The 26,106-nt window shown below is 43.6% G+C and overlaps 1 protein-coding gene across 3 annotated transcripts in view; it reads left to right on the top strand.

Moving 5' to 3' along the window:
* The first annotated feature begins 13,119 nt into the window (after positions 1-13,119).
* The window catches only part of brpf3b (bromodomain and PHD finger containing, 3b), a 57,857-nt gene continuing 44,870 nt past the window's right edge, over positions 13,120-26,106 (top strand). For 2 of the 3 annotated variants that reach the window (XM_034171982.1, XM_034171981.1), the window contains exons 1-4: positions 13,120-13,404; positions 16,903-17,113; positions 17,669-19,236; positions 24,350-24,512. In XM_034171982.1, the coding sequence (XP_034027873.1) occupies positions 17,693-19,236; positions 24,350-24,512 (1,707 nt within the window). In that variant the 5' untranslated portion in view covers positions 13,120-13,404; positions 16,903-17,113; positions 17,669-17,692. The remainder of the gene's footprint in view (positions 13,405-16,902; positions 17,114-17,668; positions 19,237-24,349; positions 24,513-26,106) is intronic. The other variant, XM_034171983.1, reaches the window with a different exon arrangement.

The following is a 26,106-nucleotide window of genomic DNA, read 5'->3' as shown; positions in this document are numbered from 1 at the left end:
CCGCCGGTCTCCAGGTTGGTGAGCACTTGCTGCAGCAGGGAGATGACAGTGTCATCTACCCTGATGTGTGGCCTGTAGGTGAACTGCAGTGGGTCCAGGATGTCGCTCACCATGGTGCGGAGGTGAGACAGGAGGAGCTGTTCCATCGTCTTCATGAGGTGGGAGGTCAGGGCAACTGGTCTGTAGTGGGCTGGTTCCTTGGCGTGCAGTGTTTTGGGAACTGGGACCACACAGGAGGTCTTCCAAAGGGTGGGGACCACCCCCAGACTGAGGCTCATGTTGAAGATGTGGCTGAGGACCTCACAGAGCTCATCAGCACAGGTCCTCAGCAGCCTGTGGGAGATCTCATCAGGTCCTGCTGCTTTCCTCTGCTTCAGCCGCAGGAGCTGGCCTCTCACCTCGTTTGGAGTTACAGTGAGGGGGGAGGGAGGGGGAAGCTGAGGTGTGAGCTGAGGTAGGCTGGTGCTGAATACAGTCCCGGGGGAGGAGGAACAAGGCTTCGGGGTGCATTGGAGGTGACCGGGGGGTAGAAGGTGGGGGTCAGAGGGACTGGAGGGCTGGCTGCTGGAGACGTGTGGAGAGCCGGGAGCAGGCAGGGGGGCAGGTGTGGAGGAGCCAAAACGGTTAAAGTAGCTGTTTGCTCCTCTGCGAACTGAGAATCTCCATCTGCAGTCCTGCTGGCACCCTGCCCAAATCTGGAGGTGGTCTTGAGGCATCTCCACACGTCTCTGACATTGTTCTGGGCCAGCTGCTCCTCCATCTTCCCTCCATACACCTTCTTGGCTGCACGGATCTTCCACTGGAGCTCCTGTTGGACTCTACGCTGCTCCTCTCTGTCTCCCGAGTTGAAAGCCCTCTTCTTCTGGTTCATCAGGACCTTCAGCTCAAGGGTCACCCAGGGGTGGTTGTTGGGAAAGCACCGTACCCTCCAGGTAGGCACAGTGCTCTCCACACAGAAGTTCATGTAGTCAGTGACACACTGGGTCAGGCCGTTGATGTCTCCACCATCCTCTTTGTTCCACTCTCCACCACTGTCCTGTCCATGTGGATGAGTGTAAAGCCGTCCATGTTAATGACCGAGTCCTGTACATGTTCATCCAACCAAGTCTCCATGAAGCACATGAGACTGCAGCCCTTATACAGCCTCTGGAAACGGATTAGCGCTGATAGCTCCTTGGTCTTGTTTCGGAGTGACCTTACATTCCCCATGACCACAGATGGAATATAAGTCCTTTTACGCTTCATCCGTCCGCCCCTGCAGCCTCTCCGTCTCTTACGTATGTCCGCAGGTATGTCCAGGTGCTCAGCATAGTGGGGACCCGGCCCACTGTACATTGAGTCTCTTAGTCCAAGCAGCTGATCCCAGCTATAAACAATGGGATGTCCAGAGCTGGAAACAAAGGGGTTTCCCCACGCTGCCTCAAATAGTGCCGAAAGCAGCATAAAAATAATCAGAAGAGTAACAAAAATGGGTTTGCCATTTGCATACTTGCACAGGGTACCACCCACTGCAAATAAAGACAAATAAGCACTATTAAAAAGTATTAAAAATAGCGAAAGTAGGAAAAGAGTGGGCAGAGCTGAAATAACAGGCAGCTGCATCGGCAGCGCCATCTTGAAAAAAAAAAGGTAGTCTGTCAATGTGTTGTCCGACCAAACAAGCACGTGTTTCCCTTCTAGGGCAGGGGAGAAATGGCTTAGAGCTAGGCGGACAGCCCGCAGCTCTAGCACAATGATATGCTGGAGCCTCTCCCGAGGGCTCCAGACACCCCTGATAATTCTGTGGTTCCACACTGCACCCCAGCCAGAAAATGACGCATCTGTTAGAAAGACCTTCTGGTGAGAGGGTAGAGAGACCAGAGGAACACCATATGTTAGGAACTCCCTTTCCCCTCAGGGGCAAAGATGTAGGAGGGACTGACCTGAAAGATGCACAGTCCTGTGTTGATACAGCATGGGGTTGAGGCCCATGCTGTATCAACACAGGCTGTTGAGACCAATTAGTAAGCGGCACAAGGACAGGAGTCCCAGACTGCTGACTCTGCTGTCAGTTTCCTCGTGAGCTGGAGGAGCAGACCGTAAATCAGTCTGGCAGAACATGGCAGACCAGAGTGAGAATGTCGTCCACGCTTTGTGGGAATGGGCGAGCTGCCATCGCCAGTGAGTCGAGCACAGTGCCAATAAAAGCCACCTGTTGGTGTGGGGCCAAGGAGCTCTTTGTGAAATTCACAGTGAGCCCTAGCTGCTACCTGTGTTGCAGTATGGTCAGAGTGTCATCAAGTGCTTGCTGCCAGCTCAGTGCACACACAAGCCAGTCATCTAGATACAGAAGTATCCATATATTACAAACCTGCAAGGGAGAGAGTGCTGCTGTCATACACCTGGTGAACATATAGGGAGCAAGTGAGAGCCCAAAGGGGAGGACTCTGAACTGGTACACCCATCCCTCAAAGGCAAACCAGAGGAACTGCCTATGGTGAACTGACACCGGGATGTGGAAATAGGCATCCTTCAGGTCCACACTGATATACCAGTCCCCTAGCCAAATTGCCTGGAGAACTTCTGTTGTGCAGAGCATGTGAAAATGCAGCAGTTTCATGTACTGATGTAACTTTCTGAGGTCGGGGATAGGACGAAAGCTCAAGAATTTCCTGCCTGAGAACAAGAGACCTCTCTGGATCTGTATTAACTGTGACTTTTACACCACTGAACTTGGGAGGGATGATGAATGAAGTGAATATTGTAGCTCCTGACCAATGTGGAAATCACCCATTGATCTGAGACCAACTCCTGACACCGGTCAATCTGTGTCTGGGAAAAATGTCTGTTGACCCCATACCGGGTGTCAGACTTGACTACTGTGATCCCATGATAATTTTGAGGGGTGAGCATGACGGGCCTGTCCATCCTGCTGGCCATTTCTGAGTGGTCCACCAGTGGGTGGCTAAAAGATGGACTGATGGGAGGGCTGATGCGGTATACCCCCACTCCAGGAAGCATGTTCGTTAGCAGGATTGAAGCCACCTGTGTGCTAAGGTTGGTGCCTAGGAGTGCGCTGTAATTCAGCAAATTGCTGTTGAGACCTGTTAGCCTGAACAGCACACTCCGGGGGCTGTTGGGCTGCAGGACCAAAAACCTGGGCTGGGACAACAGGCAGGGTGCATAGTGATCCCCTGCAAGCCTCAGACAAGGGGAACTAAGCCAACCACACCTGGCGCTGGGCTATAGACAGGGTGGACATCAGCCTTCCAAGCTTGCGTGACATGTAGGTGAAGACCCTGAGCGAAGCATCACTCAGGCTCTGTGTCAGTGTCAGCACCATTATCCTGGAGAAAGCATGAAAGTGCAAGGGCAATGTGAGACAGGGAGTTCCCCAGATGACCAATTTGAGCCACTGTGTCATAGCTCTTGGTAAGGAGGTCATCAGTGACCCTACATTGAGGTCATGAGCAACGGGCTTCTGGCCAGGCAGCATCAGCTGGCGCTGCAACCAGGCTACAAACAACACTGTTCACTGAAGGCATGTGGTCTAAGCCATACTGTGGTGTATCAGTCATTGCACAAAGTGCCTTGCAATCCTGTGGCATATGGGTGAAGGAGTTATGATCAGGCCAGAACTTCTGCAGCTCTTCACTGTATGGCAAGGAGGGTGGGACACTGAAAGCTGGTTTCTGAGTATCCCTAAAAAAGGCACTAGAAGAGGCAGCCTCCATAGGAGGAGCATCTACACCAAGCCGTGACAAGGACAACTGAATGGCCTGTGTAACGGACAGGCCAGACTCAGACGCCTGAGGAAAGTCACCATATAAAGTGTGGGAGCATGTGTTGGAAGGACGGGGAGAACGTTCCCCCTGTTCATGGGCCCCAATCTGACTGGGCTGATCCCCACTAAATAATGACACAGATGCCGCAATCGACATCACATCGTCATCAACATGGCTGGCAGTGGGGGGGGGGGGGGGGGGGTGAGTTTCTTCTCACTATAGTCACAGGAAGGTGCCAACTGCTCTGTGAGAGGAGCAGCAGAAGTTGATGCAGAAGGCTGCAGAGAAAGAAGCAATGATTTTATCTGAGCTAATTCAGAGGCTAGGTTGTCAACCTTATCAGACAAGATCAGGTCATGGGTACCCTTGTTTACCGTAGCAGTAAGGGGCTCAGCATGGGGTTGCTTACGTGAGTGTGATGCCAGTGTTGCAGAGGACATGTCTGCTTCAAGCCTGGCCAGTGTATCCAATTTGTCAGGCAACGGCATAGAAACACAATTGAAGCAAGCATTGTCCGGGAGTCCTTGTTTCAAGTGTCCATGTCCGAGACAGGATGGGCATAAATTATGGTCGTCCTCTGAGCTAAGAGGCACCAGACAGCTACTGCACACGTACACCAAAGCAGTAGACATTAGTGTGTGTGGGTGTAGCAGTAAGGGACACGCACCCAGTAACTAACGGCCAACTGTACAAATGTAAATGCAAAGATTGGGGGGAGGGGAGCAGTGAGCAGAAAACACTCACAGTATCCCAGACACACCCAGATGTTATAATTGTCAAGAGCGGTATTGAGCGGTAGCACTTACACCCCCCAAATGGACACAGAGGTCTTACAATTGTAAGACACCAAATGGCAAAGTAGGTGGGAGCAAAGACACTCACAGTGTCCCAGACTCACACTCAGGTGTTACAATTGTAAAGAATGGTAGTGAGCGGTAGCACTCACAGCCCCACACACTGACACCTAGGTATTACATTGACAAAGTAGCTGAGAAAGTCAGAAAATACTCCATCGGTGTGCACATTTGAGCAACGGTGCAACAGGGAGTGCAGACACTCACAGCACAGTGTCCAAACTCAGCATGTGGTAAAACATCTGCAGAGGAGGAGCGAAAACCACTCGCAACAACATCGTAATTTCAAAGAAGATGCCAGCGAGCTGTATGTTTGGGGCAAAGTGAACAGGGAGCGAAAAAACACTCACAACACAGCATCCAAACTCAGCACGCAAAACAACTTCTGCGAGGCACGTGGTTATGCATGGCGCGACCACTTTGCAAAAACCACACAAATGCAGCTCAAATGTGAAAAAATTGCAGGTGGTGTGTAACAAACACAGACACCAACAAATTAAACATTCATACCACAGTGGTCAAGACAGTGCAGCATGTCCCACAGCACGACATGTCCCGCACAGATTAGCAGTAATCGCTCACTTGTAGTAAAACCGGATTACTCACTGAGAGCTGAAGCCACCAATCAATCACCTGCAGTAAGCTGGGTTACTCACCCACAGCAGAAGTGTAACAGAGTAAAGAACTCGTGGTCTTGCACCCTCTGGAGGGCGTGTGTGTGCAGCTCCAACCACAAAAGGTTGTGAGGCTCTGGCAAGCAAAGCGATCCGAATAGAAATTCGACCTTCTGCTCTCCCCATGAGAAGTAGAAAAAGGACTGAATGCCAGGTGATGTGCTCTCATATACTGTTGCTGACGTCACTCAGGTCACATCCACTAACATGAAAATTCAGTAAGGTATGAAATGACTTTGTTGGTATAACACTTGACCTTTGCGCACGAGTGCATGGAATAATCTCTCTGCCGGTCAGGAGGAATGGAATAGAACAAGGATATCAACCCTCAACCTCCAAGGTAGACAATGTTGCGTTCAGATGCAAAACTTAAAGAAAGTGGCTGTCCATATGTAACTGTATTGATGATACTAAAATTCTATTTGGACAAATATGGTCATGTTAATTATCCCATAGGGTTAGGGTTAGTTTTTGAGCTTGGGCTTTGGTTAGGATCTACCCCATAGCCATTCGTATGTGGCATACAGTAGTGTTCAGAATAATAATACTTTTTTACTAATAGCCCAATTTCATAGCCTTAAGAGTGTGCATATCATGAATGCTCGGTCTTGTTGGATTTGTGAGAATCTACTGGTACCTTGTTTCCCATGTTACAATAAGAAATATACTCAAAACCTGGATTAATTTTTTTAGTCACATAGCACTACTATTATTCTGAACACTACTGTATATGGTAGCTTCAAGCTATGACCCATTGCAGAGGGTGAAACACTGTGGCATAAATGGTGGTGCTCTGGCCTTCTGAGCCATACATACGCCTTTGAGTCCCAGTGAGTCCCAAAGAATTTTCTCTTCTTTATTAGACATTTGTGGATCTGGTTACACACACACAGATTTTTTTTTTTACACATTTGTGGATCAAATTACACACCAAAAGAGGTTATAAATGAGAACTAGAGTCTGCACTCCCAATGCTGCCTACTAAACGCAAATGTCCCTTCATTGACAGTGACATGACGTCTCCTAACCGGGCAAAATATTGACGAAGTGCCCGGATGTTAATGCATTTTCAGTGAGGATTCGCAACTGAACACACTCAGAAAAACGCTTGCAAAATATGAGGTCTATTAGATAATAAACCGACCCTTTTATTTTATTTTTTAACTATATGGATTTGAATGACGTGCGATTACACCAATCATGCTTGAACCCTCATGAGCATGCGTGAGTTTTTTCATGCGTGTCAGTGACATCATTTCCCTGTGGGCAGGCCTTGAGTGAGATGTGGTCCCGCCCTCTCGGCTGAATTCCTTTGTTTCACACGCTGCTCGAGACGGCGCGCGTTGCTTTATCAAAATTTTTTCTGGACCTGTGAGGAATATCCGAGTGGACACTATTCGAGAAATTAAGCTGGTTTTCGGTGAAAAGTTTAACGGCTGATGAGAGATTATGGGGTGTTTCTGTCGGTGTAAGGACTTCCCACAGAGCAGGACGTCGTGCAGCGCTTCCAGGCGCCGTCGTCGGCCTGTTTCGACCTGAAAACATCATAATTTAAGGCTTAATTCACCCAGGACGTCGTGAGAGAACAGAGAAGATTCAGAAGAGGCCAGCATGAGGACTTTATGCGGACATTCTACTGTTTAAGGACATTTTGTAATGAAAGACGTGCTCGCAAATTCGCCGAGTCGTTTCCGTGACGACTCGGCAAATCTGTGTGCGTCGTGACAGGAAAAATACCTCCATGTTGAAAACCATTTGTAAAATTCAGGCGGCTTTTGATGGCTTTCAACAAGTGAGTAACTGAGAAATTGTTTAACAGCTTGGGCATGTTCCAGCTTGCCCGTTAAGGTTTCCAATGGAGGTGTTTTTCCTGTCGCGATCCCCCGCGGTCGGGTCCGGCCCGACATGCGACTCTGCCCGCACGTTCTTTCATTACAAAATGTCCGTTAACAATGGAATGTCCGAATAAACTCCTCATGCCGACTTCTTCTGAAAGTTCTCTGTTCTCTGACGACTTCCTGGGTCAACAGAGCCTGAAATGTGGAAGTTTTCAACTTGAAACGGCGAGACGCTGCCGCCTCGAAGCGCAGATCGCCATCAGGCGCCGTGGGCCGTCCTTACGGCGACACTACCAGACCAAAATCTCTCATCAGCCGTTAAAATTTTTACCGAAAACCAGCTGAATTTATCGAATGGTGTCCACTCAGTTGTGCCTTACAGTTTTGAAAAAAATTTGATCAAACAAAGCAGCAGTCTCTGAGCCATTCCTAAACAATGAAAAAATCAACGAGAGGGTGGGCCACTCCTCACTCAAAGACTGCCCACAGGCGAATGACGTAACCGACAGGCGTGAAAAAACTCTTGCATGCCCACGAGGGTTCAAGCATGTCTGATGTAATCACACGTGATTCAAATCCATATGGTTTTTGAAAAAAATAATAAGGTCTTATACTTTTCTAATAGACCTCGTACATGTTAAAATGCCATTCTGACCTGGGTATCGAGCCAGTAAAATTAATTTACATTATATTACACTCAACAAAAATATAAACGCAACACTTTTGGTTTTGCTCCCATTTTGTATGAGATGAACTCAATGATCTAAAACTTTTTCCACATACACAATATCACCATTTCCCTCAAATATTGTTCACAAACCAGTCTAATTCTGTGATAGTGAGCACTTCTCCTTTGCTGAGATAATCCATCCCACCTCACAGGTGTGCCATACCAAGATGCTGATTAGACACCATGATTAGTGCACAGGTGTGCCTTAGACTGCCCACAATAAAAGGCCACTCTGAAAGGTGCAGTTTTGTTTTATTGGGGGGGATACCAGTCAGTATCTGGTGTGACCACCATTTGCCTCATGCAGTGCAACACATCTCCTTTGCATAGAGTTGATCAGGTTGTCAATTATGGCCTGTGGAATGTTGGTCCACTCCTCTTCAATGGCTGTGCGAAGTTGCTGGATATTGGCAGGAACTGGTACACACTGTCGTATACGCCGGTCCAGAGCATCCCAAACATGCTCAATGGGTGACATGTCTGGTGAGTATGCCGGCCATGCAAGAACTGGGACATTTTCAGCTTCCAAGAATTGCGTACAGATCCTTGCAACATGGGGCTGTGCATTATCCTGCTGCAACATGAGGTGATGTTCTTGGATGTATGGCACAACAATGGGCCTCAGGATCTCGTCACGGTATCTCTGTGCATTCAAAATGCCATCAATAAAATGCACCTGTGTTCTTCATCCATAACAGACGCCTGCCCATACCATAACCCCACCGCCACCATGGGCCACTCGATCCACAACACTGACATCAGAAAACCGCTCACCCACACGATGCCACACACACTGTCTGCCATCTGCCCTGAACAGTGTGAACCGGGATTCATCTGTGAAGAGAACACCTCTCCAATGTGCCAAACGCCAGCGAATGTGAGCATTTGCCCACTCAAGTCGGTTACGACGACGAACTGGAGTCAGGTCGAAACCCCGATGAGGATGACGAGCATGCAGATGAGCTTCCCTGAGACGGTTTCTGACAGTTTGTGCAGAAATTCTGTGGTTATGCAAACCGATTGTTTCAGCAGCTGTCCGAGTGGCTGGTCTCAGAAGATCTTGGAGGTGAACATGCTGGATGTGGAGGTCCTGGGCTGGTGTGGTTACACGTGGTCTGCAGTTGTGAGGCTGGTTGGATGTACTGCCAAATTCTCTGAAACGCCTTTGGAGATGGCTTATGGTAGAGAAATGAACATTCAATACACGAGCAACAGCTCTGGTTGACATTCCTGCTGTCAGCATGCCAACTGCACCCACCCTCAAATCTTGCGACATCTGTGGCATTGTGCTGTGTGATAAAACTGCACCTTTCAGAGTGGCCTTTTATTGTGGGCAGTCTAAGGCACACCTGTGCACTAATCATGGTGTCTAATCAGCATCTTGATATGGCACACCTGTGAGGTGGGATGGATTATCTCAGCAAAGGAGAAGTGCTCACTATCACAGATTTAGACTGGTTTGTGAACAATATTTGAGGGAAATGGTGATATTGTGTATGTGGAAAAAGTTTTAGATCTTTGAGTTCATCTCATACAAAATGGGAGCAAAACCAAAAGTGTTGCGTTTATATTTTTGTTGAGTGTATGTAAGGAATATATTAAACTTACTCTGACACCCACACATTCTCAAATATTAGTATTGAAAATTACACAGATCTGATCTGTTCAAGATGTGCTGCTGAACTGAGCTGCTGCTGTGTTCAGCACAGCGTGACTCCTAAAACCATTACAGTACATTTATATATATATATTATATTTTCACACAATTATCTTTTATTGACCGAGTTTCATTCATGAAGTCAGTGGTGTGGGTGCACATCTCTGTGTGTGGGTGTGACTGTGAGTGGCACAGGGCGAGTCATTATAATCTCTGAGCAGCAGCTCGGTTATTTCAGGTGAAAAATTTAAAAATTATGTCAGTCTTGTTGGACAATTTTACACATGAATGACAAGTATATTTTAACTAGACATCAGACATAAGTGAAGAGTTAATGGTCTGTGTCCTTGGATGACACAGGCATGAGCAGGAAACATGCACCTGTTTATCAACCAAATGTCACGGACAAAGTGACAAGAATCACCAAAGCCTACTTACTTATGGAAGAAAATGTTATCTCCCTTATTCCTCCGTTTGTGGGATTGCCACCATGCACAGCTTTCTGGCATATTCCACGTGTTTCTTGAGGAGACTAATTTAGCGTCTATGCACACTGCCTACTGACTTGCCCGGAATTAAAATGGTGACCAAGCCTCCTTGCTGGGACACAGCTCAGTGTGACTGTGGCCTCTAGTTCTCATTTAAACCTCTTTGTTACACATTCACAGATTTTTTTTTTTTTTAGATATTTGTGAATCTGGATACACACTCACAGATTTTTTTTTTTACACATTTGTGGATCTAGTTACACACACAGATCGAAATACACATTTGCAAATACTTTTGCTACAATAATGGTCCCATATTTGTTGCAGTCACCCTGCTCCAAAATCTGGGGACAATGCCCGGGCCGGGGAAGCTGCAAAAAACACACCTGCATTTGGACTATGATAAATCTGACACACCACATAACAAGAAGCATCGAGCAACAAACTGGCTACATCTGAGCAGTTTTTAGTTCAAAATCTAAAAACAAATCAGCAAATCCGATATGCAACAAAGTTTCACTGTTATCACAAAGTACATTCCAGTTTTAATTATTTTGACACAAGTGCAAAGTGCATTCGTGCAGCACAGTGAGTGTGCATCTCCCCGTGCATTGAAATGAGGTGTACCTTTTACAACCCCAATTCCAATGAAGTTGGGACGTTGTGTAAAATGTAAATAAAAACAGAATACAATGATTTGCAAATCCTCTTCAACCTATATTCTGTTGAATACACCACAAAGACAAGATATTTAATGTTCAAATTGATAAACTTTATTGTTTTTGTGCAAATATTTGCTCATTTTGAAATGGATGCCTGCAACACGTTTCAAAAAATCTGGGACAGTAGTATGTTTACCACTGTGTTACATCACCTTTCCTTCTAACAACACTCAATAAGCCTTTGGGAACTGAGGACACTACTTGTAAGTGTCATGACTGGGTATAAAAGGAGCATCCCCAAAAATCTCAGCCGTTCACAAGCAAAGATGGGGCGAGGATCACCAATTTATGAACAACTGCATGAAAAAATAGTCCAACAGTTTAAGAACAATGTTTCTCAACTTTGAGTTGCAAGGAATTTTGGGATTCCATCATCTACAGTACATAATATAGTCAGAAGATTCAGAGAATATGGAGAACTTTCTACACGTAAGCAGCAAGGCCAAAAACCAACACTGAATGCCCGTGACCTTTGATCCCTCAGGCGGCACTGCATTAAAAACCGACATCATTGTGTAAAGGATCTTACCGCGTGGGCTCAGGAACACTTCAGAAAACCATTGTCAGTTAACAGTTTGTCGCTACATCTACAAGTGCAAGTTAAAACTCTACCATGCAAAGCAAAAGCCATACATCAACAACATCCAGAAATGCTGCCACCTTCTCTGGGCCCGAGCTTATTTGAAATGAACAGACGCAAAGTGGAAAAGTGTGCTGTGGTCTAATGAGTCCACATTTCAAAATCTTTTTGGAAATCATGGACGTTGTGTCCTCCGGACAAAAGAGGAAAAAGACCATCCAGATTGTTACAAGTGCTAAGTTCAAAAGCCAGGACCTGTGATGCTATGGGAGTGTGTTTGTGCCCATGACATGGGCAACTTACACATCTGTGATGGCACCATCAGTGCTGAAAGGTACATCCAGGTTTTGGAGCAACACATGCTGCCATCCAAGCAATGTCTTTTTCAGGGACGCCCCTGCTTATTTCAATAAGACAATGCCAAGCCACATTCTGCAAGTGTTACAACAGCGTGGCTTCATAGTAAAAGAGTGCGGGTACTAGACTGGCCTGCCTGCAGTCCAGATCTGTCACCCACTGAAAATGTGTGGCACATTATGAAGCGCAAAATACGACAACGGAGACCCCGGACTGTTGAACAACTGAAGTTGTACATCAAGCAAGAAAGGGAAAGAATTCCACCTACAAAGCTTCAACAATTAGTGTCCTCACTTCCCAAACGCTTATTGAGTGTTGTTAGAAGGAAAGGTGATGTAACATAGTGATAAACCTACCGCTGTCCCAGCTTTTTTGAAACGTGTTGCAGGCATCCATTTCAAAATGAGCAAATATTTGCACAAAAACAATAAAGTTTATCAGTTTGAACATTAAATATCTTGTGTTTGTGGTGTATTCAGTTGAATATAGGTTGAAGAGGACTTGCAAATCATTGTATTCTGTTTTTATTTACATTGTACACAACATCCAGGGGTGGTGGCCAAGTGGTTAATGCGCTTCAGAAGGCTCCGGGTTCCCACCCCTGCCTCATTTCTCCATGTAATGTGGAGTTGCGTCAGGAAGGGCATCCGGCGTAAAACCTGTCCCATTTCAACATGTAGATCCATCTCGGATTTGCTGTGGCGACTCCGAGTGCAAACAAGGGAGCAGCCAAGCGGCTTACTTTTTACACAACATCCCAACTTCACTGGAATTGGGGTTATATGTGTTATCATACTTGGCCAATAAAGCTTTCCTGATTCTGACTTGTGGGTGCGCAGTCAGCACTTTTCCACCAGTCATGGGGGGTGCTGGAGCCCATGAGGCAGGGTACATCCTGGACCGGATGCCAGTCTGTCACAGGGCCACATACAGACGGACAAACACATTCACACCTACGGTCAACCAGGATGTCTTTGGAAGCGGGAGGAAGTTGGAGCACCCAGAGGGAACCCACGCAAACATGCACACTCCAGATAGAAGGCCAGGCGAGAAGCAATCCCACCACTTTTTTGCTGTGACGCAACAGTGCTAACCACTAAGCCACCATGTTGTGCCATAGTTGGGGTTTTTTCCTGATAAATGTATAACTTTTATATGACTTACTTTAATGAAATAAAACATCCAATGCTTGACTTTTTGTTTTAAAATAAGATGCACAAAAATTTGAATTACTTTATCTTTTAACTGTCTGAGACATTACATATTTTTTGTAATGCAGAACAAAAAGAAAATTAAGACTTGTTTTTTTCTTTTTTTATTTAATTAAGACTTCTTTTTTACAATACAGTATGATAGGGTTTATGGCTCTGAAATATTTAACATAAAAATAATTTCTCGCTCCAGCCTGTTGATGACAAGAGCTTTATTTTGAAAGATGTATCCGGTTCGAGGCTAATGTCGGTTAGCACATAGCTAGTCAGCTAATTGCAGGAGGCTAGTATTTTTCCCTCACAAAATTGGGTCAACGGGCTATTAAATGTGCTACGAATAGCACAATATTTACCGTATTGTCAACCATCCTTTACAATTATTTTCTGCCCTTACATACGGAGTGTTGTGACGGAACAATATCCTTAAAAGTGATATTTAAAACGTTACCGGCTCTATCAGCAAACTAGCTGTGAGGCATCTGTCGAGACGGCTCCACCTTACGAACAAACGTGACAGTCGACAAAATAGGTAAGACATCCAAGTGTAATCCATAGTTTTTAAAATTACAGAGAAGTTCAAGGGTTTTAATTATAGTTAGTTGTTGGGCTTATTCTGTCGCCTGATCGACGCTCAGAGTAAATAGCTTCAGAGTTAGCAGGATAGCGTTAGCTCGTCTGTAATTTTTTTTCTCATAGACAGTTTTAATAGTCCGTCTTTTCCTTTCCGACTCTGTGACACAAGTTATATCAGTTTGAAAGTGGAAGAAGCTTTATCAGTCTGTTCACACGGTAAATATGGCAGACATTTTACTCGAATAAGTGCTCAGATCTGTTAAGGCGGTGTTTTTTTTTCTTTACGGTGATTGGCTCCAAAGTGGATCGCTCCAAATTTCCTGAATGCTCATTGGATGAGATCTTTGCGATCTCAGAGCATTTGGCAACCGCACCCCCCCCCCCCCCCCACACACACACACAAAGTTTACACTTTGTACTGTACAATAATAATGATAATAACTTTTATTTAACCTGTTTTACAAGGGTGACCTGGCCAAGAATGGACAGATTAACATCATGAGAACATTAATACCAAATAAAATACAATCATCTTGGTCACAGTAAATTGTAACGATATGTAGTCTAAAACAAATTAGAATTTAGAAACATTGGCATTGTGCAAAAGAATTCCATTCACAATCTTTTAAAATAGAGTGGAGAGTGTTCAAAGAAATCGACCCAGGCGGTTTCAGTTTGGATTGGAGAACATTTCAGTCAGAAGGAGCAGAAAAAGTAAAAGCTTTCTTTCCCGTTTCAGTGCGGACAAGAGGTACATGAAAACATAACATGTCATTTGAGTGCAGAGCATGACGGCTTTCACATCTCTGAAGTAAACTGGATGAATAGGTTGGAACCAGTCCAATAAGAGTCTTGTAAACCAGAGTCATCCAATGTGTATATCACCTAACGGTCTAAGAGGACATGCCAGCTTTGGCATACAACTCACAGTAGTGGGTGAGGCAGTTACAACCAGTGATGAGTCTCAAGGCACAATGATATAGCAGAGTCAAGGACTGTAGACAATTGGTTGAAGCACACATATACACAACATCGCTGTAGTACAACAAGGGTAGGAAGGTAGCAGTTATCAGGAGCTTCCGAGCACTTAAGGAAAACGTGACTTATTTCTACAAAAGAAGCCTAGCTTCACCCTTAACCTTTTTATGCCCAGATATTTTTTAAATATATAAGTGGAAAAAGTTGCATTAGTACCTTTGAGATTTTTTTATTGTGAGTAGAAAATGACAATGATTCACTTTGACAGCAGTTGTTGCCAGTGGGGCAAAACGGGTTAATTTGGAGAACAAGTGTTTAAGATTAACTTTGAAAGAAAGCTCTGTGTCAATAGTTAATCCCAAATACTTGTAACTACTGACTAGCTTGTTAATATTACCTCAAGCAGTTTTAATTGATGGTATATTCTCCAAGGAAGCAGATGATTTTGAGAAAAACATTATTTTGGATTTTTCTGCATTCAAGACTAGTTTGAATTTCTCCAGACGTTTCTGCACCACATCAAAAGCGGACTGCAAAAATTCATGTGACACTGAGTTTGAACAACAATAGATTACAGTGTCATCAGCATAAAGATGATACAAGGCATTTGATAGGTTTGCACACAGGTTAGTAGTATAAATTGTGAACAAAATAGGTCCTAAAACTGAGCCTTGAGGAACACCTTTTGTTACCTCAGGGAAGGTGGAATTAACACCAGCCATCTGAACACACTGCATCCTACTTGCCAAATAGTCTACAAACCAAGAAACTGCATGTGTAGAGACACCATGTTTGAAAAGAATTTCTAACAAGAGACTGTGGTCCATAGTATCAATTGCCTTTGAAAGATCAAGAAGTGGTGCAACACAAAACTTTTCAGGATCCATTGCCTCAAACACATAATTTAAAACTTTTAGAATAGCAGTAAGAGTGCTATGTTTTCTGAAACTAGACTGAAAAGGGTTTAAAACATTGTTTGATTCTAGGAAGTCCTTTAATTGATCACAGACCAACTTCTCACATAATTTTGCCAAAATGCATAATTTTGAAATAGGTCCATGATTGTTCACATTTGAAGGTTCACCTCCTTTCAGCAGTGGGATGACAATAAAGTTCTAAAGAGGTCAAAAACTGCTCCATAGCATAAATGATTTGTCAGTTTGTAGCAAGCTACAAACTGACAAATATGCAACTGCGAATCTTGTTTTATAGTATTTAAACATCTAGTACCTAAGAATATCCATCCATTTTCTATACCTGACATGTGATCATTGTATGTTATAGTCTGTATTTCCAACCACAGGACTCTACATAGATTCTTGTCATTTGATTGGTGATTATATGTCACGTGACATTCAATAATTGTTCTATTGTTAGAATAATGTCACTACTGTGCATTTGTAAGATAATAATAATTATTAGTAGTAGTAGTAGCAGCAGTAGTACTACATGCAAATAACACTTGTGAGACAGGTTGTGCCCATAACACAAAAGATGTGAAACTGATGGTAAATTTTTCGATTTAGCCTAATGTGACAATGGCGCATGCCCTCTTTCTGATCTATGCATTTTCTTGACGGGCACGCTCGATGTTTTGTCCTTTTTTTTTTTCTCTCACTCTGACTGAAATATTCCTCCTGCAGCCCAGTAAGTTGCTGCCAACTCCCATGATGAAGTGAAGCTCCTTGTGGTTCTCTTGCAATGACTACTTAAATAGAACTGAACTTTTATTCATTCTGTGCATGTAGAAATCCGTGTTTGTAAAAGTCTGCGTCCTTTTTATATTTGTTGCATTTTTGCATAGCGGGAAGGGGTTAAATCGAGCCCTGGAAGCGTTGTGGATCAGTCATGTGTCAGATACATTATGTGAGCGGATCCGGTACCGCTTGAAAGTGAAGTGAGTAAAAAGGTGATGCTCCAGTATTTTTTCAGATATGCCACGCCACACTCACTCACATGCTTCTGATCTGTGCGTCAAAAGGACACACATATTTTTGTATAATCAACCTCATGCTCATGTGCAATGTATGCAATTATGAAAAAAAATGTCATTAATCATCGGCCACTGCAGAAAATGGCTGTATTTAGACAAATATTTATTTTAAACGGTGGGCAGCATGGCGGCTTATTGGTTAGCACTATTGCCTCACAGCGACAAGGTTCAGGATTTGCTTTCGACTTTGTCCTTGATATGTGGAGTTTGCATATTCTCTCTGTGTTTGCAGAGACATGCAGTTCAGGGGAATCAGTGACTCTAAATTGTAGGTGTGACTGAGAGTGTGAATGTGTTTGTCTGTCTCTGTCCCCCCATGACTCTGTATTGGAATAAGAAGGTGTAGAAAATGAATGAATGAATTGTATTTAAGAATGAATGAATATAGACCCTTAATTGAAATAAGCAGATTCAGTAAATGTATATATTTAAAACTATTACTGTCTGCATTATCTCTGTTCAACTCTTACTGTTTTCTGTTAGGTAACATTACTTCCAGCATTGGCATGGCTCCCACTATTTTAATGCTGCATTCAGAAACCTTGGAAGTTCAGAGACTCCGACCTCTTGCTTGGGGGAAAATGCCTTGAACGCTACATTGGTCAAGAATTTTTGCTCTGAAACTCGTGAGGAAATCGAGGAACCAGAAGTACCCAAGTTAACATCACAGCCAAGGTGGCCCCCTTTGCAACTGGTGAGATAGCAATGTTACTAATGTTAAAAATGCATCTTTAAATGAATTTGAATGCTGTATGTAATCTTTTCACATTTTATGTACAACTAATTAACTTACCAGCCACCTATATCAGCCAAAATGTTTTTGAAAATTTAATTTCGCCCAAAATATAGCGTGAGCGTTGCTCTGCTGTTGCATAGGCTAAGTGATTATATCAGTTACCGAGGTAATCTCATGAACACACTTTTTCCAGAAGTTGGAGTTTTTTGTGTCTGGTCTTTCCGAATGTCCGAGGGTTTAGAATGCAGCACAACACATCTATTTTTACTGTTTTAAGGCACCTATTTGTGTGCAGATTGACCAAGGTGCAATCGTAGGATTGTTTCGTAGAAGCTACACTGATACAAAAGCCCCTTTTTTAAATTTGCCAAATGTGTGCTGACTTTGTTGAGGCTGATGATATCAAAAGTCATCTGATTGTGCATCTGAGTGTTTATATATCATGTTGTACCTGCACTATTACACTTGCAAAAGTAGGATGGTGTAATTGTGTTATAAAAATTTTCTTAACAGGAGTCAAGGTGTGATAAAGGGCCTATGAGGAAGCCAAGACGAAAAGCACAAGTGGCTGGAGGAGGTGGAGCAGATGGCAGGAGGTCTGAGGGAATGGTCAGTGGGTGTGGGGCTGCCCGTCAGCGATCCCCTTCCCCTTATAGCCTCAAAGCATCTCCAAGCAGAGACACCCTGACTTATGCTCAGGCTCAGAAGGTGGTTGAGGTGGAGCTTGATGGTAGGCTTCACCGCATTTCTATTCTGGAGCCATTGGCTGTAATTACTGAGGATGAGTTGATGGCTCAGGACATTAGTGAATGTAACAGCAACAAGGAGAATAGTGAGCAGTCATCCCCATCATCTGTCAGTGTCCAACCAGGCCGTAAACCTGTCACATCCAGAAGTCGCAGGAAAGAGTCAAAATCTTTTTCTCTAACGTCCTCACCATCTACCAACAACAACTCCACTGCATCTACAAACAGCAGCTCAAATGCACACATCCAAAAACCAAAGTCACCACACCACGTGAACCTCCCTGAACCTAAGTTTCGTGCATTAGAAACATTCACACCATTTGAGGCAACTCCTCTGCCAACAGCGTATTACCGTTACATCGAACGTTCAGCTGAGGAGCAGGAAAATGAGGCAGAATACGACATGGATGAAGAGGATACTGCTTGGCTGGATATGGTCAATGCTAGCCAGGCGTCAGAGGGTTACTCTGTTGTCACACCAGACAATTTTGAGCTACTGGTGGACCGGCTGGAGAAGGAAGCATACCAGGAAGCCCACAGCCGGGCTCCTTCACATGGTACTATTGACGATGATGCCTTCTGCTGTGTGTGCCTGGATGATGAGTGTCTCAATAGCAACGTCATCCTTTTCTGTGACTCCTGTAACCTGGCTGTGCACCAGGAGTGTTATGGAGTACCATACGTACCTGAGGGCCAGTGGCTGTGCCGCTGCTGCCTCCAGTCTCCTCAGAAACCCGTCGACTGTGTTCTGTGTCCAAACCGTGGTGGTGCATTCAAGCAAACCGGTGATGGGCGGTGGGTACATGTGGTCTGTGCCATCTGGATCCCTGAGGTCTGCTTTGCTAACACAGTCTTTCTGGAACCAGTGGAAGGGGTTGGTAACATTCCACCCGCACGCTGGAAACTTACCTGCTACTTGTGCAAGCAGAAAGGCCGTGGTGCATCGATTCAGTGCCACAAAGCCAACTGTTACACAGCGTTTCATGTGACGTGTGCTCAGCGTGCTGGCCTTTTCATGAGGATTGACCCTGTACGAGAGACAAACATCAATGGGATGACATTCTCTGTGAAGAAGACTGCATTCTGTGAAACTCATTCACCACCAGGGCAAGAGTCCATCTCTGATGAGGAAAGTGAAGGAAGAGTGGTGGGCAGCAGAGGCAGGGCTAGTAGAGGACGCAGTGCCTACTTTGAGGGCCCAACAATACCCAAAAAAAGTAAAAAATCTGATGATAATGTTAAGACAGAAAAAAGGAAAGGGAAGAAGACCCCAGGGTCAACTGCACATTGCACTGCTTCACCACTTCTGACAGTGCCCCGAATACCAACAGACAGGTATGACTCTTTTGTCAATGTAAATGTTTGTGTACCTGCCGCGTTCACACCGGGCATGATCAGACGATACAAATTCACGGGGGTCGCATGGCGACGGACGCGCCTCCTTCGCCCGGTGTGTCGCTCTGCTTTTGCTGTGAAAATTTGCCCCAGTGCGTCATCAAATAGGAGGAGCTTCCATTCCGCTCGCCGGCTCTGGTTGTCAGTCAAGTTAACATGACCGACCTTGAACACACGGAGCGAGTTGTTGTGGAACGCTCCCAATTCAGGGAGTATCATTATTTGCTGCAGGAGCTGTGTCTAGATGACGGCTGCTTTCAGTGGTCTTTCTGCCTCTGCGGGACCCAGTTTGAGGACCTCCTGTCCCGTTCACGCGTGCACATGTAAACAATTTAAAAAAAAAAAAGAAACTCTGCTGCCTGCTGTAAGGCTGCTGCTCGCTTCAAAAACTGTCATAATTGTGTTTAGAAACCAGTCACCATTTGTTTTATTATGCATCTGTGTAGTTAATAAGTAAAATAATCTCCACAGACGATTCGCTCGCGTGCGCATGTAAACTAAAAAAAAAGAAACTCTGCTGTAAGGCTGCTGCTCGCTCCAAAAACTCTGTCATAATTGTGTTTAGAAACCAGTCACCATTTGTTTTATTATACATCTGTGTAGTTAATAAAATATTCTCCACAGACGATTCGCTCACGCGCGCACATAAAACAAAAAAAAAGTAAGAAACTCCGCTGCTTGCTGCGGGGCTGCTCCTCGCTCTTTCCCAAAAAACTCTGTCATAGTTGTGTTAAGAAACCAGTCACCATTTGTTTTATTATACATCTGTGTAGTTAATAAGTAAAATAATCTCCATGGACGATTTGCTCGTGCGCGCACGTAAAATAAAAATAAAAAGAAACTTCGCTTCCCGCTGCTGTGGGGCTGCTACTCACTCCAAAAACTCTTGTCATAATTGTGAAATAAAGGACAAAAGAGACATAAGTCCTGCTCACAGGCTGCTACCAGATCTACCACATCTTCAGTCAAACTCCAGACATCTCCACGTCACTACATATTCAGTCCCTGATTGGTCATCGCGGTGCGAGGAGATGAAAAAGTTCAGATTTTTCAACTTGGGGAGGAGGGCACCGCGACGTGATGCAACGCAATATCGCGCCACAAACGCGCCAGTCGCTCAAAATCGCTTCACTCGCGTCGCTTCATTTGCGTCTTGCGTCGCGCTGCGTGACTTGCTGCCAAAACGCGTCGTTCCATAGGGATTACATGGCAACCTGTTGCTGCTGTCGCTCACGTCGTGCCCGGTGTGAACGCAGCATAAAGCTACAGTTTGTAGCATTTAGGTTTTATTTTAATTTATTCAGTTATTTATTTATTGCAGACATTGGATATAGTATTCATAACTATAGCTTAGTGTTTTGTTAAAATGAATCGTGTTTTTGTAAACTTAGACTAAGCCCTTTATATCGAAATGGAAATGTCACGCTAGCATGGGTGTCAACCTGACTCCAGAAAGGGCAAAGAGGGCGCAGGTTTCTTTGTAACCACCAACTCCATCAGGTGATTTCATTGATGAAATCATCCCTTGTGTTAAGGAATAAAAATTCTGTTCATGATTTAAATCTTAAAAAAAAACCCTGTGACAATTTACCATTAAAGCCAGCACAACAGGCACAAAAAGCAGCTTAATACAAGAACAGATTATGCTTTTTGCATATATATATATATATATATATATATATATAAAGCGAGATAGACCGCTTTAAAGTCGAGGTATTGCTCTCATTACAAAATGCATTAAATTTTCAAAACATCATAAATGTTCAGTCTTCCAGCATGAAACTCAGATTTGCTCAAAACAATACTTTCACCTCAGTCCAAAAATAGGCTTGTGAAATTCCATACAGTATGTTATCATAAATAAAATCTGGCTTTGGACACAAACCAACCTGTTGCTTCATCTTTACAGTTTCTGTTCCTCTGTGCTTGCGTGGACAACATGAATGTACTGTTTTACCTAATTATTGAAATTATATCACCAGACAACTTATGTTACTTCACTACGTGTGTGTGTGTGTGTGTGTGTGTGTGTGTGTGTGTGTGTGTGTGTGTGTGTGTGTGTGTGTGTGTGTGTGTGTGTGTGTGTGTGTGTGTGTGTGTGTGTGTGTGTGTGTGTGAAAATAGGTTTTGTATTTACTGTTTGCATTGTTTGAACTTGTGCAACTTATCCCCTTAATGATAATTTACTCAGGATATGTTTGAGTAAATTGGCTGTATATAGGCTTCATTAAAACCATTTCAGCATACCTGTTTGACTTGTAGAACAGACCTTGCAGGAAAAAAAAAATAATTGTTGAACTAATTCCTCCTCCACCTTGGATTTAAAATAGGTCTGTCCAGCCTAAAGACAAGAACAAACCAAAAAATAATAAAATGGCTTGTTCCAGAATTGTCAGTTTGAGCCACTGTCATAACACAGTAGTCTTGTATGTTCTCAGTATTTTAAGTTCCACCCTTTACTCCACTTCCTCAATTTCCCAGAGGGCGTCTTCCCAAGAGATTAATAAAGTTCTATCTAATCTTACTTTTCTTTTCTTTCTTTTTTTTTTTGGCATGTGACCGTGCATTTGTTTTGGGAAAAACAGTTGAGTGGAGGTTTGTGCTGGTCTTTCAGTGAGCCAGCTGAGCAGTCTTACCTTCTTTATTTCCTCTCTGCACCTCGTAAATTGGTATTTGACAAAACAGTAATTCACACGAACCCCAGCAGCCTGGCTAAGTTATGGTAGCCAAAATTAATTTTGTTAAACTGATGTTTCTTATTGACTGTCAGCTGTATGATATGCTGACATATCTATAAATATATGTATATAAAATACAGTCCTGGCCATAATTGTCGCCCCTCTATAAGTGCACATTTTAAAGTACGAATGCACTGTCTGTAGGAAGTTTGTATTCCCATAGAAAATTGGGAGTAAGTAGATTTTTCATGGATGGTCGTGTGAGGCTGCGTTTGAAGGTGGGATGTACAAAGAGGTGTGCTTACTCTTACATAGTTTTAACCGACAGAGTGCATTTGTTAAGGCAGGGTTGACATTGAGATCCAAAGAGACACGCAAATAGTGTTTTAAATGAAAAGATTAACATTCATCCAACATTGTCATACTTCTACACGTGTGTACTTCCAAAAAAAACGCTGTACTTCCTCAGTGCAGCAAAAAAAAAAAAAAAAAAATCACGTCAGAAATTAGTCCAGCTTTTCATTCTAACTTCCTCCTAACGGCCCCTCATGCCTCCAGACAGCTTACAGCGCAGTGGATTTGTTTTGTGTGTGCGTGCGTGTGTGTGCGTGCGCACGCATGTAGAGTACAATGGTACCAAACGTATGGAACTAAATTTGCACACAAAATGGAACCAAATTGGACTCTAAATGCAATGCAACACAAATGAGACAAATCTGTGTCACGTGACATAGCACCAATCAATTGATGAGGATCCACTCAGCCATTACATAATAGTTATTATTGATCATGTGAGTCGGGGACATTTAGTTTTGTTGTGAAATGTGTGTGGATTGATATATGAGCCAATGACTTACATTCTAACATTTGAGGTAGAAATAATATCAATTTTGATCCAATACAAACATTCAAAAGCCACTTGGCACAAATTAAAGTTGGGCTTCAGCTATCAATTGTTTTAGTAATCGAATATTCTATCGATTATTATGGCAATTAATCGAGCAATCGGATAAAAAGTACTTTTGCGTTTTTAAACAGTCGTCCACTGTCGCAGACCGAATGGTCCCCCTAAAAATCGGTCTGCCCTGCCTTCACTGCGCCATGTCATCGGCCACATTTCAAGGATTTTCACCTCGTTTCTGCTTAAAACTGCACTCCAGTCATCATCTGTCTCAGCGACAGATATCTGAAGCTTTTGTACAACAATCATTTCCACATAAATTCAGCATTATTTCATCATAAAAGACAGGGTAAGCAATCAGACCACCGCAGCTACATGGACTGCTACCTGTTGCATTCACTGCACGTCCGTCATTTCAAAGCGAATATCGAATATCGCCTCTTTTCTGCTTAAAACGGCCTTGTTTCTGCTTACAATTGACTTTAGAATGATTTAAGAGATTTTACCTTGTCATCTGATGGTTAATAATCCCATTAATCCATTTGATTGCTTTGGGTGAAGAGACTCTTTCTCAGATGAGCTGTTGATGCTTTGAAATGATGCATGGGCAGTGGAGGCACGGCGGGGCTCTCCCTAAGGACCCCTTCACACATAGTACGAATAAGTAAAAATCAGGGCAAATCACGGTGGAGCACCTCATATGAGGGAACCACGAAAACCTAGAGACGATGGGCAGGCGTGCACAATCTCGCTGTGAAGTTATCATGCATGCGACGGTGTCATGTGAGCAGGAACACAGTGTGAGCCACTGTGTTCCATGGGACGAGGTGCACCACATCGCACCACTGATGTGATTGCCAGATGGAAACTTTACCACTGCGCTACAATCACTGTCTTATAGCAGGAGCGTGAAATGGCTAAAATCAACAAGCAGATAAACGTGTTTTTAAAAAAAGGAGAAAAAGAGCTGTGATAACTGACCAAACAGCGTTTGTTAGGGCATATTTCTGCTGATACGTGACTGAAAGTGGCATATTTGTCACACTGTTGGCTTGTCATATGGTCCTGCGGCGCGCTCACAGCGACATCAGTTTGAAAGTAGTTTGGCATCTGACACCATTGTAATTGCTCGATACACATTTTGAGACAGTCTTCAGTAGGTTACAGTCTGCAGTCTCGCCACTAGATGTCAGTAATAGCTCACACTGTACCTACATCATCTGCTCTGTTGAGTAAATTGAGGAATATTTATTTCAGGTTTCCTTTACTCTGCCATGGTTTGATCTCAGTCAGATTAACCACAAATGAAGAAAAACTGATTTTTGTTTGAGCAGAACTTTGCTGTTTTACTTGATTTGTCTTTATTATTTACTTTTGCAACCTTGTACATATGTACAACGACTGTTCTTTAGTCTTGCTGCATAAAGAGATGGCTATCATTTTGATGGACTACCATGCATTTGTCTCTGTACAGACTGAATGCAATCTGCATCGGAATCCTCTTACAGAAGAAAAGTCACTTTATGCAAAGACTGCACAGCTACTGGTTACTGAAGCGTCACTCAAGAAATGGTGTGCCGCTGGTCCGGCGTTTGCACTCTTATGTCCAGCCCCAAAGGAATGTGGAACAGGTCAGGGTAGGAAACATCTTCAGGCTTATTGTGACTATTTTTGAATGCATATTTTATACTTCTTTTTCATTTTAATTTGTAGTAACAGCAACTGATACATGTATGGTCAGACGTTTATATACACTCATCATGGCACAGTGGATTAGTGGTTAGCACTGTTGCCTCACAGCATATAGAACACTACTGGAATTACTGGATTACTACTTTGCTTGTTTGGGGAAAATTGTTGCTTTGTGGGGGACCCTAAACAATGTCCGATTACAATAAAATTTGGCACAGATCTTTTATTTCATTCGTGGAACAAGAACAACATGTGGCCCAAAAAATTTTGTAACATTTGACATTTTGAACAGGTCTAACCACCACCATGCTTGAGAGTTGGTACAGCGTACTTCAATTTGAAAACCTCACTTTTACTCCTCCTTCACAGTGCTTCACTTTTTCCACATTTGTTGTGTTACAGCCTTATACCAAAATGGATGAAAGACAATGACACCAAGCACACTAGTAAATGAGCAAAATGTTGGTTCCGAACCAACAAAATTAATGCCTCGCAGATGTGAAGAAATCATGAACTGTGGTTATACGACTAAATACTAGTTTAGTGATTCACAGGATTGCTAAAAAAGCAGTTTGAACATAATAGTTTTGAGTTTGTAGCATCAACAGCAGATGCTACTATTATTGTGAACACCCCCTTTCTACTTTTTTTTTTTACTAATAGCCCAATTACATAGCCTTAAGAGTGTGCATATCATGAATGCTTGGTCTTGTTGGATTTGTGAGAATCTGCTGAATCTATTGCTACCTTGTTTCCCATGTAACAATAAGAAATATACTCAAAACCTGGATTAATCTTTTTAGTCACATAGCACTACTATTATTCTGAATACTACTGTAATTCAAACAGTCTAGCATGAATGTTGGAGGGACCTGCAATGGGTTCCGTCATTATGTGTAAATGCAGCTTAACATGAACATTAAACTACCTGATACATAATTCAAACAGTCTAACATGAATGTTGGTGGGACCTGCAATGGGTTCCTCAGTGTCTTGAGACATCGACCTTTTGTCTAGTCTCCTAATATTTGTGTTGTTGGTGAACCAGCTGTAACACGATCTATGCCATTTTAGAGACGTCTCATCAGAACTCAGTATCCTCGCAGTTGGGAGTTTGTTCTCCATATTTTTGAGCTTGTGACTGACTCTGGGACTTAGTGAAGGGATGACACAACACTGGTGCATCAGCACTGTGCCGAGCACACAAGGGTGAAACCCCGTATTGGTTCGTGTATCGCTTTAAGAGAAAAAAAAATCTCGTGACCGATACAGGAACTGTGTCATTCGACTGCACCGTGCCAAATTGTGTTTATAAGGAAACAAACTGTATCGACATGTTGCGGATTTGTTGGATGGAGTTTCGCTTGCACTCACCTTGTTCCAGTGACTTCATGGATCGTTCAAAGACGTTTCCCAGCAGGCGGCCATGTTGTTTCGTGCATATTTGGGATGGAGAGAAGCTACAGCTTGCAAATAAACTATGAACTATGCCTTTCTTGAGCAAAAACAAGCAAATTTTGGGAAAATGTGAAAAACCGT

Source organism: Thalassophryne amazonica, chromosome 6, assembly GCF_902500255.1.
Source record: "Thalassophryne amazonica chromosome 6, fThaAma1.1, whole genome shotgun sequence".
NCBI lineage: Eukaryota > Metazoa > Chordata > Actinopteri > Batrachoidiformes > Batrachoididae > Thalassophryne > Thalassophryne amazonica.
The sequence above is the reverse complement of the archived record's forward strand: the minus strand, read 5'-3'. Positions and strand labels throughout refer to the sequence as shown.